At 50.3% G+C, this 15248-nt stretch overlaps 2 protein-coding genes across 5 annotated transcripts in view; one reads left to right on the top strand and one right to left on the bottom strand.

The window, feature by feature from the left end:
* TUBGCP2 (tubulin gamma complex component 2) overlaps positions 1-7555 on the bottom strand; it is a 22276-nt gene extending 14721 nt beyond the window's left edge. Inside the window, exons 1-4 of one of the 2 annotated variants that reach the window (XM_066355507.1) lie at positions 7429-7555; positions 3608-3793; positions 1506-1634; positions 683-859 (exon numbers count right to left, since the gene is read on the bottom strand). In XM_066355507.1, coding sequence (XP_066211604.1) covers positions 683-859; positions 1506-1634; positions 3608-3757 — 456 coding nt within the window. In that variant the 5' untranslated portion in view covers positions 3758-3793; positions 7429-7555. The remainder of the gene's footprint in view (positions 1-682; positions 860-1505; positions 1635-3607; positions 3794-7428) is intronic. The other variant, XM_066355508.1, reaches the window with a different exon arrangement.
* Positions 7530-15248, top strand: ZNF511 (zinc finger protein 511). Of its 3 annotated transcripts, none has more exons than XM_066355511.1 (7): positions 7530-7712; positions 8214-8287; positions 8538-8739; positions 8886-9010; positions 10518-10667; positions 11396-11499; positions 13308-15248. In XM_066355511.1, the coding sequence occupies exons 1-6, from the start codon at positions 7560-7562 to the stop codon at positions 11472-11474; spliced, it is 783 nt and encodes a 260-aa protein (XP_066211608.1). In that variant the 5' UTR covers positions 7530-7559; the 3' UTR covers positions 11475-11499; positions 13308-15248. The 3 variants fall into 3 exon arrangements, with proteins under 3 accessions (XP_066211608.1, XP_066211607.1, XP_066211606.1); XM_066355510.1 differs by lacking the exon at positions 13308-15248 and adding an exon at positions 12376-13287; XM_066355509.1 differs by lacking the exon at positions 13308-15248 and having other exon boundaries at positions 11396-13287.

The raw sequence follows: 15248 nt of genomic DNA, 5'->3' as shown, positions 1-15248 counted from the left end.
TCAGTAGCCCAGGTCAATGCTCTGTCCACTGAACCACCACTGGTCAGGCAGGCATAATTTTATTTTATTTATTTTTATTTTTTCACAGACAAAGCGAAAGTCAGAAAGAGGAATAAATAGGGACAGACAGGAACGGAGAGAGATGAGAAGCATCAATTATCAGTTTTTCGTTGCGACACCTTAGTTGTTCATTGATTGCTCTCTCATATGTGCCTTGACCAGGGGCCTTCAGCAGACCGAGTAACCCGTTGCTCGAGCCAGTGACCTTGGGTCCAAGCTGGTGAGCTTTTTGCTCACACCAGATGAGCCCGTGCTCAAGCTGGCGACCTTGGGGTCTCGAACCTGGGTCTCCGCATCCCAGTCTGACGCTCTATCCACTGCGCCACTGCCTGGTCAGGCCAGGCAGGTACAATTTTAAAGACAAGCTGACAAAAACTAATGGAGGGAGGTGGGGAATTGCAGTTTGTGTTGGCTGAACCCACAACTGCCTTGCAGCAGATGAGCCAACTGCTCCAGATCCTTCCCAACACTGGTTGCCCACCCGTGTCCATGATCCTTATCCACACAGCGAGTCCCAACCAGTGTCTTCATGTTCCGATTCATCTTGACAACAGTGAGACGTGCACCCCCACCAGCACCCTGCCCTCTGCTGCAGTGAGTGGGGGCCTGTGGGCTGCAGTACCTGCTGCAAAGTGGAGCCCGTGGCCACGCTGCCAAGCTGCTTCCTCAGCTCCTCGAGCTCCTGCATGGAGATCCTGGAGGCTGCGGCAGGGGCGCTGAAGCTGGCAGGACTGCTGGCCGCAGCTGCGGTTGCCAGCTCAGCTCTCTCTCTCGCATTCTGCTGTAAGTACTGCAGGGTCTGCGCACAGAACGCTGCGTGACACTGGGCCACACGCTGTGGCCTCGGCCCAGCTGGCCACTCTGCCCCTTTCCACCCTCAGCGACCACATGGAGAGCAACAGCAGGGCCTCCAGTCAGCCCATGAGCTGTCTGGTCTCCCGATGCTTCCTGCCACAAGCGGCCACACCCTCTATTCACACGGAGGGAAACCTGGGGCTGCTTCACCAGCCGTTCCCAAACTCCGCTACCAGGGGCACTGCCTTCTCTCTACACTTGATGGGTCCCCGTCTGTCCCTGGCACTGGAGGTCAGCACCTAACATGTTCCTTTGTGCTTCTGGATGCCACAGTTCCTCTACTTCGACACCTATCATGTACCCAACTTAAAATTAACAGACACGCGGTACAACAACATATAAAGCCCCCTCCCAGGTAACTACTGTTAGTCCTTCCTGTGTCTATGTTCATCACCAGTGGTTACTGTTATTCTGATGCGACAGGTGGGCAGAGCGACAGGGTAGCACCAGAGCCAGTCGACTTGTGAGGTGTCATCTCTACTGCTCAGACCCATGTGCTGGAAACCACTCCCAATGCAAGCTCCCCTCGATGCAGCTCCCACACCCCACTCACCTTCCCTGACACGCCCAGTCCCACAGTCAGCAGTTACCTCTTTGTCCTCTGTGAGCTTTGACAACAGGTACACCAATGGGTCAAGGTTCCTTGTGTTTTTAGATTTCAGTTCATCATACTTCTTTAGAAAGTCTTCTGGAGTACGAGAAAATTCTGCTATTTTAACCTCAAAAGCACAAACATAAGTGATTTAGTGACAATAATTAAGAACTTTAAAATATCTTCCTAAACACAAAAACCCAAATAGAGTGAAATCAGGCAGGCTAAATATCATATTCTGCCTGACAGCATCACCTGGAATGCAGAGGTCGCCAGTTTGAGACCCCAGGCTTGCCAGGTCAAGGCATATGAGAAGCAACTGAGTTGATGCTTCCTGATCTTCCACCTCTTTCTCTCCCTCCTTTTCTAAAATCAATAAATATTTATAAAATCTTAACCAAACCCCCCCAAAAAAAACATGTATTGATGAAATAAAACTAAGACATCTCACCAAATTTTTTGTGAAACCATTTTCCTCTAAGGTTTCTCATGTTACACTTCCCAAACCTTAGGTTAGACAATAACCACATAAGCTTTTCCTGGTAGTTTATGCATTCATTTTACTCTGTTCTCTCTGGGCACTGGTGCTGCCCTGTCGCTCTTCCCACCTGTCGCATCAGAATAACAGTAACCACTGGTGATGAACATAGATACAGGAAGGACTAACAGTAGTTACCTGGGAGGGGGCTTTATATGTTGTTGTGCTGCGTGTCTGTTAGTTTTAAGTTGGGTACATGATAGGTGTCGTCGAAGTAGAGCCGTGGCATCCAGAAGCACACAGGAACATGTTAGGTGCTGACCTCCAGTGCCAGGGACAGACGGGGACCCGTCAAGTATAGAGGGAAGGCAGCGCCCCTTTACAGGCTCAGTGGTTAAGTTCTTTTTTTTGGTTGTTTGTGTGTGTGACAGAGAGACAGACAGAGAGGGACAGATATGGATAGACAGGAAGAGAGAGAGATGAGAAGCATCAATTCTTTGTTGTGGCACCTTAGTTGTTCATTGATTGCTTTCTCATATATGTCTTGACGGGGGGGGGGGGGGGCCTACAGCAGACTGAGTGACTTCTTGCTCAAGCCAGTGACCTCGGGTTCAAGCTGGTGAACCTTGCTCAAACCAGATGAGCCCGCGCTCAAGCTGGCGACCTTGGGGTTTCAAACCTGGGTCCTCTGCATCCCAATCCAACGCTCTATCCACTGTGCCACCACCTGGTCAGGCTCAGGGGTTAAGTTTTCTCACTGATTTTTAATGCTTTCCTTATAACAAATTAAATATAGTATGCTCCTAAATTACTGTGCTCAGAGAATTTTTCTATTCATGCTTATGGTGTTATTAAGCTGTTTAAATAACTGAAGCTTCATGATGTGTTTTGAAAAAGATTTCAAAACTATCTTTTAATACAGACGTATGATTTTGAATTACACTTTTTTTGAGAGACACAGGAAGGGAGGCAGAGTGAGAAGCATCAACTTATAGTTCTTCACCTTAGTTGAGCATTGATTGCTTCTCATACGTGCCTTGACCAGGATCAGAGCAGGACTTCAGTCCAAGTTGAGCCAGTGATTCTTTGCGTAAGCCGGCAACCTTGGGCTCAAGCCAGTGAAGTGACCTTGGGATCATGTTGACAATTCCAGATTCAAGTGGGCGACCTTGCAGTTTCAAACCGACAACCTCAGCATTCTGGGTCAACCCTCTGTCCACTGTGCCACCACTAGTCAGGCTGAATTACACATTTTTTAAATGAAGAAAAATAATCCACTTTACAGGGATTTCAATGTAGTTACTACCAGAAGCTTCCTTTTACATTCAGGAGACTATCTGTGTCACAAGGTGACTATAAATCAGAGAAACTGCTGCGTCTTCCGACATGGATATGGAGGACGTGGTGAAGAGCCTGGGTTCCGAGGTCAGGCTGACAGCGAGGGCGCCCTGAGGTTCTGCCCACTCATCTGTCCGGGCCGCAGGGCCAACAGAAGCACTGAGCTGGGTGGAACACTTGGTCCAAGGAAAGCACTTGCCAAGGTTGTCTGACATCATCGGCACTCCTAGGGCCACCCAGCCAGGAAGGTGAACACTGTGGACAGCACAGGGGTGGGCACTCACCTTGGCACTGTGTGCAGACACAGTGGTGGTGATGTACGGGGTCCTGTTCTTCTGCAGAAGGTCAATGTAAACCTCAGCCCCATCCCCTCCATGTACACGCAGCAAACTGAGCAGCTCATTGACATCATGGTGAATCCGAAATTCACTCATAGTTTTGGCTCTGAGATAACATCACAGTATGCTCTCCTAAAGGTAAGAAAAAACTATTTATAAAAACAAAACCCTATTGCCTGATCAGGTGGTGGCGCAGTGGATGGAGCATCAGATTGGGATGCAGAGGACCCAGGTTTGAACCCCCGAGGCCGCTGGCTTGAGCATGGGATCATACACATGACCCCATGGTCGCTGACTTGAGCAAGGGGTCACTTGCTTTGCTGTAGCCTCCCGCCCCCCCCCCCCCCCGCGATCAAGGCACATATGAGAAAGCAATCAATGAACCAAGGAGACAAAAGAGCTGCAATGAAGAACTAATGTTTCTCATCTCTCTCCTTTCCTGTGTGTCTGTCCCTGTCTGTCCCTATCTGTCCTTCTCTCTGTCTCTGTCACACACAAAAACAAACAAAACCCTATTAAAAAATTTGTAAAGCAATCAAACTCGGCCAATGGCTCTTTGAGAAACAAAATCATCATGGGAGTCACACGATGCTCCTTGTGGACACCCCTATGACCGCCTGTCCACCCTGTAGTGGGGCTTGTTCCTGGAGGCGAGTCTTCCTTTCCCTGCAGGTGGCACTCCCTGGTGTGGTTTGTCACTTCTTACTGGGCAGTCTCCAGTAGACATGCTACCTGTGGAAATTCAAATTCTAGCCAGTTCCAGGCCCAAGCTTCAGCTTGGGAGCCTGCAGGTACATAAAATGTGGACTCGCAGGACTGGGTCATCCTTCATGTCCCTGGGCCAGCGGCTGGCAGACAGTTTTCTCATCCTGGCTGGGAAAACACAGCTGTCCTGGCGGAGGTCCTGGATCTACGCAGGGAGCTCTGCACAGGCTACACCACTGCACCCTCCCAGCAGGTTTTCAAACCCTAGCTCTAGCCCAGGAGGCCTGCACATGGTTCTCACACCCTGTGTTCGGGGTTATGATCTCTCTGTACTCTGGTACCTAGGACATTCCCTTCTCTTGTCCAAGCTTGGCAATATATGCAGATGCTACTGGTAAAATTGCTACATTTCCTGTGCATTTGAGTTGAGTGGGGTCCCACTTCAGCTCAGTTTGCCCTGTCGATCAGATGCCCCAGGGTCTCAGGAGTAGATACAGAACCCTCTGGCATCAAAGCCATAACTGAGATGTCCCCAAGGGGACAGTAGTGGTCTACACAGGGGCTTGTCTTTCCAGTTAGCCATTACCATCAACAGTACTGATAGAATGGAGAAAACAGACACACATTGGCAATCAGCTATAAAGTCAAGAAATAAATATGAGCAAAATTGACATACTTCACGTAAACCTCTCGATCTATCTACACAAGGTTCTCTGGATCCATCAACAAGAGATCTGTTGGAATCAGAGGCAAAGTCATTTGTCTGTGAATTTTCTGACAGAAATTTCAGCAGTTTTAAAGGTTCTGTGATTCAAAAAAGGTTAGGGACCACTGGGTTGCCAGCTGCAGTGAAGACACCATGTCAAACAAAACACCAAGCAGAGCCAACTCCGCACACACTCCACAGCTCATTACCAATGGATATTAATGTTACTGTGACCCTGAGAGATAGAAAACAAATTCTCTGGATGTAATTATAGGTCACAGTGTATAAACATCAAACACTGGCCAGAGGCAGGTGTCTCCAAACATGAGGGCAGGAGAGTAAGCACGAGCTGGTCCCTAGGTCGCCAGCACAGGTGCCGCTCTGGGAGTGAGGGGCGTAAGGTGCACGAGGGGCGGCTGGGCCGGGCTGTGGGCTGGAGGAGCTGTCCTCTCTTAGCTCCCTGAGAGTGAGTAGTAACCCTCCCTCACAGCTGCTGCAGTGATCAAACAGTTCCTGTTAATGCCTGTGCAACTAGACAAGCAGGCCAATCACTGCCACTGTTGTTACAAAAGGCCAGTCAACTGGAAATGGTTCATTTTACCTGAGAAACAGCTGGTTTTACAAGTGGAAACTGGATCTGACTCACTGACAGCCTAGACTACCATCTCACTATCACTCCCAGAGGGCCCTGGACAAGGTGCTGCAAACCACAGAAAACAGAAAAGACAACACAGACACGCTTGCTGTTCTCTGTGGAACAATTCCTGCAAGAACCTGGTCTCTCACCTGCAGGCAGCCCCCACCTCCCACCTCTGGTTGTCATGGTGATGGGAAGAGGGACAAGGCAAGAAGCCAGGATGCGCCTGACCAGGCGGTGGCACAGTGGATGGAGTGTCAGACTGGGATGCGGAGGACCCAGGTTCGAGACCCCGAGGTTGCCAGCTTAAGCACAGGCTCATCTGGTTTGAGCAAAGCTCACCAGCTTGGACCCAAGGTCGCTGGCTTGAGCAGGGGGTTACTCAGTCTGCCGTAGCCCCGCAGTCAAGGCACATATGAGAAAGCAATCAATGAACAACTGGGGTGCCACAATGAAAAACTGATGATTGATGCTTCTCATCTCTCTCCGTTCTTGTCTGTCTGTCCCTACCTATCCCTCTCTCTGATTGTCAGGATGCCAACCATCAGCAGCACTAAACGCAGCTCAGAGGAACACAACTGCAACAGCTCACTGGACTTCTGTGACGTGCCATCAGTCAGGACAAATGGACAGATGAAGTCTGTACTGGAGAAGTAATCGTGTTGGTGCGCCAAGACGCCTACTTCACACGCTGGTGAACACCCAACTGAACAGAGGGGGTGACAGAGTCCCTATTGAGATCTCAAAGCTAGTTGCTCAAATTGGCTTGAAAAACATTTGAAAAATTATAAAAAAAAAAAAAAGTCAAGCGCCCTAAAGATTTTAAAGAGAAAAAAAAATAAAGTATTAAGAAATAAAAGCCCTGATCTGTGGTGTTGCAGTGGATAGAGCATCAACCCCCAACGCTGAGGTCACCAGTTCAAAACCCTGGCCTTTCCAGGTCAAGGCACATCGAGAAGCAACAAGCAAGCCATGAACAACTAAATCAAACAAATATGAGTTGATACTTCTTGCTTCACCCCCCACCCACCGCCCCGACTTTATAAAACAATAAATAAAATACTACTTAAAAAAAAAAGAGAGTCTGGGTTTGTCCAGGGCTCTTCTTGGGCACTTGAATGGCTGGCTGGGCAGAGAGCCACAAGCACCTTTCACTTCCAGAATGAACTGATCAGACGTTTTTAATCACACCTTTTCAACTACATTTTAAATTACTTAAAGAAAAGCACCCACTACTTGCCATTGCAACATTCTGAGCCACGAGTCCGTGCGCACCTGGCCCACACTCCACAGTGAGTCTCAAGCGCCCTCGGGCCCCTTAGGGGTCACCTATCCCGGTTTAATCAGAGAGCTGCTCGGCCTCCTCCGCTTTCTGCGCTGTGGGCACCTGGCGCGGGGCCCGGGCCGCGGAGCGGCCGCGACAGGGACACAGGACGCAGACAGAGAGAAGCCGCCGAAGCACTTGAAGCAAAGAAAACGTCCGAGAAAACCCGAGTTTTCCGAGGACCGCTTTGTGACCGGTTTGGAGCCGAGACAAAGGAGGAGCACTGCCGGCGAGGGTACCGCAGCGGCCGGGAGCCTCCACAGGAGGACCTTCGGAGGAGAACCCCGATCTCCGCCCAGGAGCTGGGCCGCCGCGGCGCGGCTCCCTCTCAGCACCGGCTGCACCCGTCTGCGGGTAACCCGCGCGCCCCGTCCCCGAGTTTGAGCCGTACTCACCCGCAGCGCCACACCGCTGCCACAACCCGCCGAAACCAGTCGGCAGCGGAAATGGCACGTCACATCCGGCCCCGCCCCGGCAGCTGGAGGACGGTGGCCGACAGGCTGCGGCTTCGCTGCCGCGCAGCGCGATGCAGCTACCGCCCGCGCTGCACGCCCGCCTAGCGGCTGGGCCTGGAGCGGCGGAGCCGCTGCCTGTGCAGCGGGACCCCGCGGCGGGGGCCTCGCCCTTCCGCTTTGCGACGCGCCAGGTGCGCTTCCCGCGGGACCACGAGTTCTTCGAGGTGCGTGAGTCGATAGAAAGGGCAGTTGTCGCCTGACCAGGCGGTGGCGCAGTGGATAGAGCGTCGGACTGGGATGCGGAAGACCCAGGTTGGAGACCCCGAGGTCACCAGCTTGAGCGCGGGCTCATCTAGTTTGAGCAAAAAAAAGCCCACCAGCTTGAACCCAAGGTCGCTGGCTCCAGCAAGGGGTTACTCGGTCTGCTGAAGGCCCGCAGTCAAGGCACATATGAGAAAGCAGTCAATGAACAACTAAGGTGTCGCAAAGCGCAACGAAAAACTGATGATTGATGCTTCTCATCTCTCTCTGTTCCTGTCTGTCTGTCCCTGTCTATCCCTCTCTCTGAGTCACTCTGTCTCTAAAAAAAAAAAAAAAAAAAAAAAAAAAAAGGCAGTTGTCTGGGGGCGGGGCGGGGCCTACGGTTTGTGGGTGTGGCCCAGGCCGGGCGGAGCCCGGGTGGGTGGGACCTATGGTTGCGTGCTCAGTGCGCACGTGTTCTGCAGGACGGAGACGTGCAGCGGCACCTGTACCTCCAGGATGTGCTCACGCAGGTGGCTGGGGTCCCCGAAAGGCCCAGGTGAGCTTCTCTTCGCCCAGCGCCTCCCCTCACCTCGCCCCTTTCCTGGGCACCCTGTGACCTGTCTTCTGCCAGGACCTACCTCCGAGCCCCGCTTTGTTGGCGTTGCCACCACATAGCTGGTTTGTGAAAACCTAGTTTTTAAAAAAGTAAGATTTGGAATTGCAAAAGAAACATCCAAAGCTTTATGGGGCCACTTAAAGGGAAATTATCGATAGACTAACTGACAAGCAGCGGTTTCCTTTGCCAGGGTGCCCGAGTTCACTTGTCAGGTGGCGGGCTGCTGCCAGCTATTCGACACCCTGGAGGACTATGAGCACCACTACCACACTCTGCACAGAAACATGTGCTCTTTTTGCAAGCGGGCCTTCCCCTCTGGACACCTGCTGGACATCCACATCCTGGAGTGGCACGACTCCTTGTTCCAGATCTTGTCTGAGAGGCAGGACATGGTGAGTGACCAGTTATCTTGGGAGACTTCAGAGCTGACTGCCAAAGAGTCAGAGCTCCCAGCCCTCAGTTCCGGGCACATCCAGGGGCACCTTCCCTCCCTTAGCCCCCAGCTCTGTGGATGGAGGGGACACCATTTTTGTTTCAGTATCAGTGCTTGGTGGAAGGTTGCACAGTGAAGTTCAAGACCAGCAAAGACAGAAAGGATCACCTGGTGAGACGTCATCTCTACCCTGCGGACTTCCGCTTTGATAAACCAAAGAAAAGCAGAGGGTACGTGTAGCACTGTGCATGCTCACACTGCAGGATGCAACCACCCCTGGAACGCAAAGAAGCCTTTTGAGTATATAGACACCATCAGTCAGCACCCGTGTCACTTACTCTAACGTTTAGTTGTGCATAATAGAAACCCCGACAAGTCAGAGCAATTGACCATAGGGGTTAAACAAGTAGAGGCTTGTTTGGTGCACAGCCACCCTGCTGGAGGAAGGGCAGGAGGGGACAGCGTGGCTTCCCAGCTCTGTAGGGAGTCACTGGGATGCCATTGTGGTTTCTTTCCTGGGGCATTTAGGACATCATCATGTTTGCACCTGACCTGTGCCCGGCACATCAGATCCGCTCACACATCACCTGCCACGTGGGCCTCTGGGAATTGATCCTAGCTGTGGGCCCCACCTCATGTGGGGCCTTCTGGCTTTTCACTTGTCCTGTTGCTATGTTGACAGACGTGACAACAGCTGTTCATTACACCTGACTGTTTAGGATACAATATGGGGAGATGCCTCCAGGAGTAAATCTTATATTTGTACTATATTTGTTTGTCCTTTCTTTTTTCTTTTTTTTAGTGAGAGGGGATGGTGTACAGACAGGACAGACACAGACAGACGGAAAGTGAGAAAGATGAGAAGCATTAATTCTTCATTGTGGCACCTTAGTTGTCCATTGATTGCTTTCTCATATGTGCCTTGACTGGGGGGTCTCCAACTGAGTCAGTGACCCCTTGCTCAAGCCAATGACCTTGGACTTCAACCCAGTATTGGGCTTAAGACAGCGACCATGGGGTCATGTCTATGATCCCATGCTTAAGCCGGCAACCTCGGGGTCTCGAACCTGGGTCCTCAGCATCCCGGGCCCACGCTCTAGCCACTGCACCACCTCCTGGTCAAGCTGCCTCTTTTTTTTTTTTTTAACTGATTCTCTTAGGTAAATCTTTATAACCATCTAAAAGTTGCATATTTGAACAAACTTGTTTTCTTCCAGCTGGACTTTGCTGTTTAAAATAATTGTGAGAACTCACTGCAGTAGGGGAGATTTTTATAAAGGCTTTATGAGATTTCTATAAGAATATGAAAGAACTCCCTCCTTTCCGAAAGGTCATTGTGGGAGAAAAACCCTACAGTGCTGTGTAGAGACATTGGTATTAGAGAGGACTCTCAATGTTGTGTGGTTAATTTAGTAAACTTCTTATTGATTGTCGTGAAAAGACATTTGGCACCCTTCATTGGCATTTACCACATGGCACTATAAAAACACATTTTCTAAAGGCAAAGTGTAATTGTTACACCTAAATTTGTAAAATGTGGCATTTCCTGTATCAACATTGACCTCCAACCTTACTGTGATTCTTCTCCTTATCCTGTAGCCTGAAAATTACACAATGCCAAATAGTTATATGTCTTTGCAGGAAAAACTAGTTTCTTCCTAGTGAGTTCATTACTGGGGAAGTTGGGGCTGTTCCCAGCATCATGTAGATCTCTGCTCACCCCTCTGCCTTCCACAGCCCAGCCACTCCCACGACCACCCTGCAGCTGTCGGCAGAAGCCCTGAGGGATGACAGGGTGCAGGCAGACAGGGACGCCATGGAAGTCTGCTCTGAACACGCCGCACCACCTCCAGAGCCCATGGGGGACAGGCGGTCATACACCCACAGGTCAGTAGCTGGTCTCTGAGGTTCTGAATATGTGCTTTATGGGGAGCATTCTGGGTTTGACCTTGGGAGAAGTTGACACTGGCTTGAGACTAGACTTTCACAGGAGTTGGAAGCCTGGCTATTATGGTTTGTGAGGATAATTTAGTGCCTCCTGCTCACTGCGTTTGGAAGCCCTGCAGCCCAGGAATGCAGAGTACCGCCCCCTTCTGGATAGAAAGAAGCTCGATTGCAATTACTTAAGTTATAACCTGTGAGTTTATTTTTTTAATATTAATCATACCTTTATTGGGTTAAACTTGAGTTCAAATCTGATTTTGGGGAAAATGTTGGATAAATGAGTCCAACGATTCCAAATTGACAAGAAGAAGAACTCGCAATCCTCAGCTGCCTTCACGTAGCTGGGCTGGACTTTGGCCAGCGAGTGAATCCAGTTACTAGTGGGTAGTCAGGGTTTCAGCACAGGGTGGGTAACAGGAAGTCAACCCAGGGGAGCTCGGTGGGAGCCGGTCCCCACAGGAAGCAGGTCAGAGGTGTGGCCAGCAACAAAAGGAAGCTGCCCCAGGGCCCAGGAGCAGTCTCTGGGGAGGAAGAGCTGCCCTCCGAAATGTTCCACGAGTGAAGGAGAAGGAACAGGAAGAAAACATGCATGAGACTGCTCTTAGGAATTGGGCTGTTTGTTGGCAAAAGGTATAATGCTTTAGTGTCAAGGTTTTTTATTTCCATTTCAGAATACCTTCTACCATCTGTTTTGGTCAAGGTGCATCACGAGGATTTAAGAGCACCAAGAAAAGAAATAAACACCAGTGATGACAGACAGGGAGACATGTGGCCTGTGAGCGGTCCCTGAGGCCTCACAGGATCCTTGGTTGATGTGGTATCAGTGCTGAGCTTTGCCTCTTACTTTGTGGTGTGTCTACCCCAGGACCACGCCTTGGCCACCCTCCATGTCTCAGTCCCTTAGGGAATGGCTAGAAGATGCCTGCAGGCAATATCAGCAATGAGAGACCACAGATTTCAGGAGTGACCCTGATGTGTGCTCCAGTCCACCCCTTCTGTACAGATGTCCTTTTTAAAGCAAATACTTTTCATTAATGGCCTCTAGCTGTCATTTCCATATTGTTGAACTAGGGAAATGACTAATAATTAGGTGTGAACATTTTGTTTTCAGTGTTCAGTTTTAGGGAAGATTTATGAAATCTTGGCACCTCTGGTGGGATGAGTGGGTAGGATACCATCATTGAAAACTCATGGCTGTTTAAGAGATCTGGGGTTATCCTCCTTGAACTCTTGAGCAATAACAACGAGGGGTTGGTGGTGGTGGTCAGTGCTGAGACAGGAGCAGAGCACCCACTGGGGCAGCCTTCCCAAGGAAGTACCATGGCAAGTGCCGGATCTTGAGTGTCTGGCTGGTAGGTGTCTTCCTGGCAAGAGCAGAGCCCAGAATCTACAGTCCTCTTATCAATGGTCACCAAGTAGCTATGGCGAGAGCGTACCTCAGAGGCGTGCAGGGCCATAGCAGGAAAAAGCAGGTATAGGCAGGTATGTGGAGCCCAGACCTACTCTGGAGGCAGCATGTGGACAGAAGCAATGGACCAGCTATTTTGGTCAAATAAGGGCTGTTGGACTAGGCCTGGCAGAGTGGGGCCCACCAGCAGGGCCTCCTCCAGGAGCCTCATCCCTAACAGATATACACCTGGGGTGCTTCCAGGCTGGCTGTGCCCACCCAGGACTTCGGTTGGACCAGCAGGAGAAGGATGCCTCTTCCCAGCTCACCTACACCAGTTCTTGTCCTGGGCTTTGGGTTTGGCCAGAAGCAGCTGCTGGTCATTTGTAACTCATGGGACAGAGGCTGCTGCCCAGCTCTGACAGCCATACCTGAAGCCCTTGGAGACCTGGAGGGAGTCTCAGAGGGTGGGTATCACATTACACAATGGCTGCATGCACTATAGAGACTCTTGATGGGTTGCCAAGTGATCAAGGAGAAAAGTCAAAACAAGTATAGGTCCTGGTAGGTTGAGAGATTTAACATTTCTCTGGGTGGACAATGGCCAGCCTTGACTGAGGGGGTCATGGCAGGGCTGTGCAGGCTCCTGTCATGAAGAAAGAGGCTAACCTGACCAGGCGGTGGCGCAGTAGATGGAGAGTTAGACTAGGACGTAAAGGACCTGGGTTCAAGACCCCAAGCTTGCCAGCTTGAACGCGGTTTGAGCAGGGCTCACCAGCTTGAGCCCAAGGTCGCTAGCTCAAGTAAGGGGTCACTCGGTCTGCTGTAGCCCCCTGTCAAGGCACATATGGGAGAGCAATCTGAACAACTAAGGTGCCACAACAAAGAGTTGATGCTTCTCATCTCTCCTCCTTCCTGTCTGTCTGTTGCTATCTGTCCCTTGCTCTGATTCTGTCTGTTACAAAAAGAAAAAGAAAGAGGCTAACTGCTTGTTTGTCTCCCTCAGAGACCTTCCTCCCCTAATTTCTTTGCATCCTGTGCAGTGCATGCTGCTAAAATTCTCTTCCGCACATTAGCTGCCACGGGGGACTGTGTTTTGTAGTCTGTGGACTGTCTGTAGTGGGTTCCAAGCTTACCTTCACCCTTCAACCTAGAAAACTGCTTATTTTTGTCTCGGGTTTTCTTCTGAAAAACAGGGACTATTAAACTTCAGTGTGAAGAATGTTACTGATGAATAAAAAACAACCACCAACATAATGAGATCTGAGGAGATGCTTATATTTCTGCTGCAAAATCTGGGAACGGTTTTCCAGGTCGCAGTGTTGAGGGAAGACACATTGAAAGCATTTACAAGGAAGAGGAAAGGAGCTCATCTGCAGATGCACAAGAGCCAGAGCTCAGGACCAGCTGCCAAATGACAACAGCGCTCAGGTCACCAAGTTTGCATTAGTCTGCTTGTGGAAAATGCGATGAGCACGCTTGAGTTTTTTTGTGTTTTCTTTTTTTGTTTTGTTTTTTTACAGAGACAGAGTCAGAGAGAGGGATGGATAGGGACAGACAGACAGGAACGGAGAGAGATGAGAAGCATCAATCATCAGTTTTTTGTTGCGACACCTTAGTTCAGTGGTTCTCAACCTTTCTAATGCCGTGACCCTGCAATACAGTTCCTCATGTTGCGGTGACCCCAAACCAAAAAATAATTTTGGTGGCTACTTCATAACTGTGATTTTGCTACAGTTATGATTCAAAATGTAAATACCTGATATGCATTATGTATTTTCTGATGGTTTTAGGCGACCCCGCTGGGGTTGCGACCCACAAGTTGAAAACTGCTGCCTTAGTTGTTCATTGATTGCTCTCTTATATGTGCCTTGACTGTGGGCCTTCAGCAGACTGAGTAACGTCTTGCTCAAGCCAGCGACCTTGGGTCCAAGTTAGTGAGCTTTTTTGCTCAAACCAGATGAGCCCGCGCTCAAGCCGGCGACCTCAGGGTCTCGAACCTGGGTCCTTCCGCATCCCAGTCTGATGCTCTATCCACTGCGCCACCGCCTGGTCAGGCGAGCACGCTTGAGTTTATATGAAGCACTCAACGTTTTATTATTTGGGTGACCAAGAGCCTGTTGGAGTGACTGTTTTTTTTCTGACTGGCGTGTGAAGTCACATTAGGAGCAAGACATAGCCTCAGTCTTGCTGTCACACAGTGAGGTGTGCCATCCAGCACCAGGTCTGTGTCCCTCAGAGCCACACTCAGACCTCACGAGTCTGGTTCCTGTTCACCCTCTGAAGCCAGTGGCAGACTTAGTGCCCTTTTTTTGCCTTTTCTTTGCTCCCTTTTTGTGCCTTATTTTGGATGGAGTGAGTTTTTCTCATTCTGTTACTTTGGAAATTAGATACACTCTAGTTATTATTTCAGCAGTTATCCCATAATTTTTAGTATAAATTCAGTTTCAGGGTGGTTAATTCGTTCGTGGACTGGCACTGGCCCCCGGACCAGTGGTTTAAAACCACAGGGCTCTAAAAGAGGCCTTCCCAGCCTCCTGCCTCTGGGTGTGGCAGTTACCATCTAAGTTGTATAAAACAGATTCACTGGGGTGAGCTAAGAGTAGCACCCCAGACAGAGTAGGCAAGGCTGGTGCAAGGGCACCTGTGGCTGGTGCAGGTGGCCAGCAGGGGCTCCGAGCTCCAACTGTGCCAGGAAAGGACCCAGGGGCCCAACCTGTTTCTCCCCCAGAAACCAGAGTGCATGAATCCTACCTCCTTCGCTAAGGTGACACTGATGGAGGACTCTTAGAGTGATTGGTCTAGGGCTCACATGGGATTCTGGTCATCCAAACCAGTGAGGCCTATTTGTTATGCTACTCATTTAATGAGACTGATGAGACACTCAAGCTTGGCAGGTGGGCCACCATCTAGGGTCCTCCATGGTCCTGCTGTCCCCACTTTAGCTCTACCTAGGGTCACTCACGCTGCATACCAGTGCATGACTTGGCCCACTCCTGGTCCCCAGACCAAGCAGCCTATTTACCTATGAAAGTGGTCTGCCCTGAATTTTTATCTTGTCCTCTCATCCTGGTGGCCTCCCTCTCATCCAGGTGGTCTCCCAAGGGCAGGGCTGATGTCTCCAAATCCACCAGCAG

The sequence above is a fragment of the Saccopteryx leptura genome, chromosome 13, assembly GCF_036850995.1.
Source record: "Saccopteryx leptura isolate mSacLep1 chromosome 13, mSacLep1_pri_phased_curated, whole genome shotgun sequence".
Classification (NCBI taxonomy): domain Eukaryota; kingdom Metazoa; phylum Chordata; class Mammalia; order Chiroptera; family Emballonuridae; genus Saccopteryx; species Saccopteryx leptura.
Note: the sequence above shows the minus strand (reverse complement) of the source record. Positions and strands in the feature narration are given on the sequence as shown.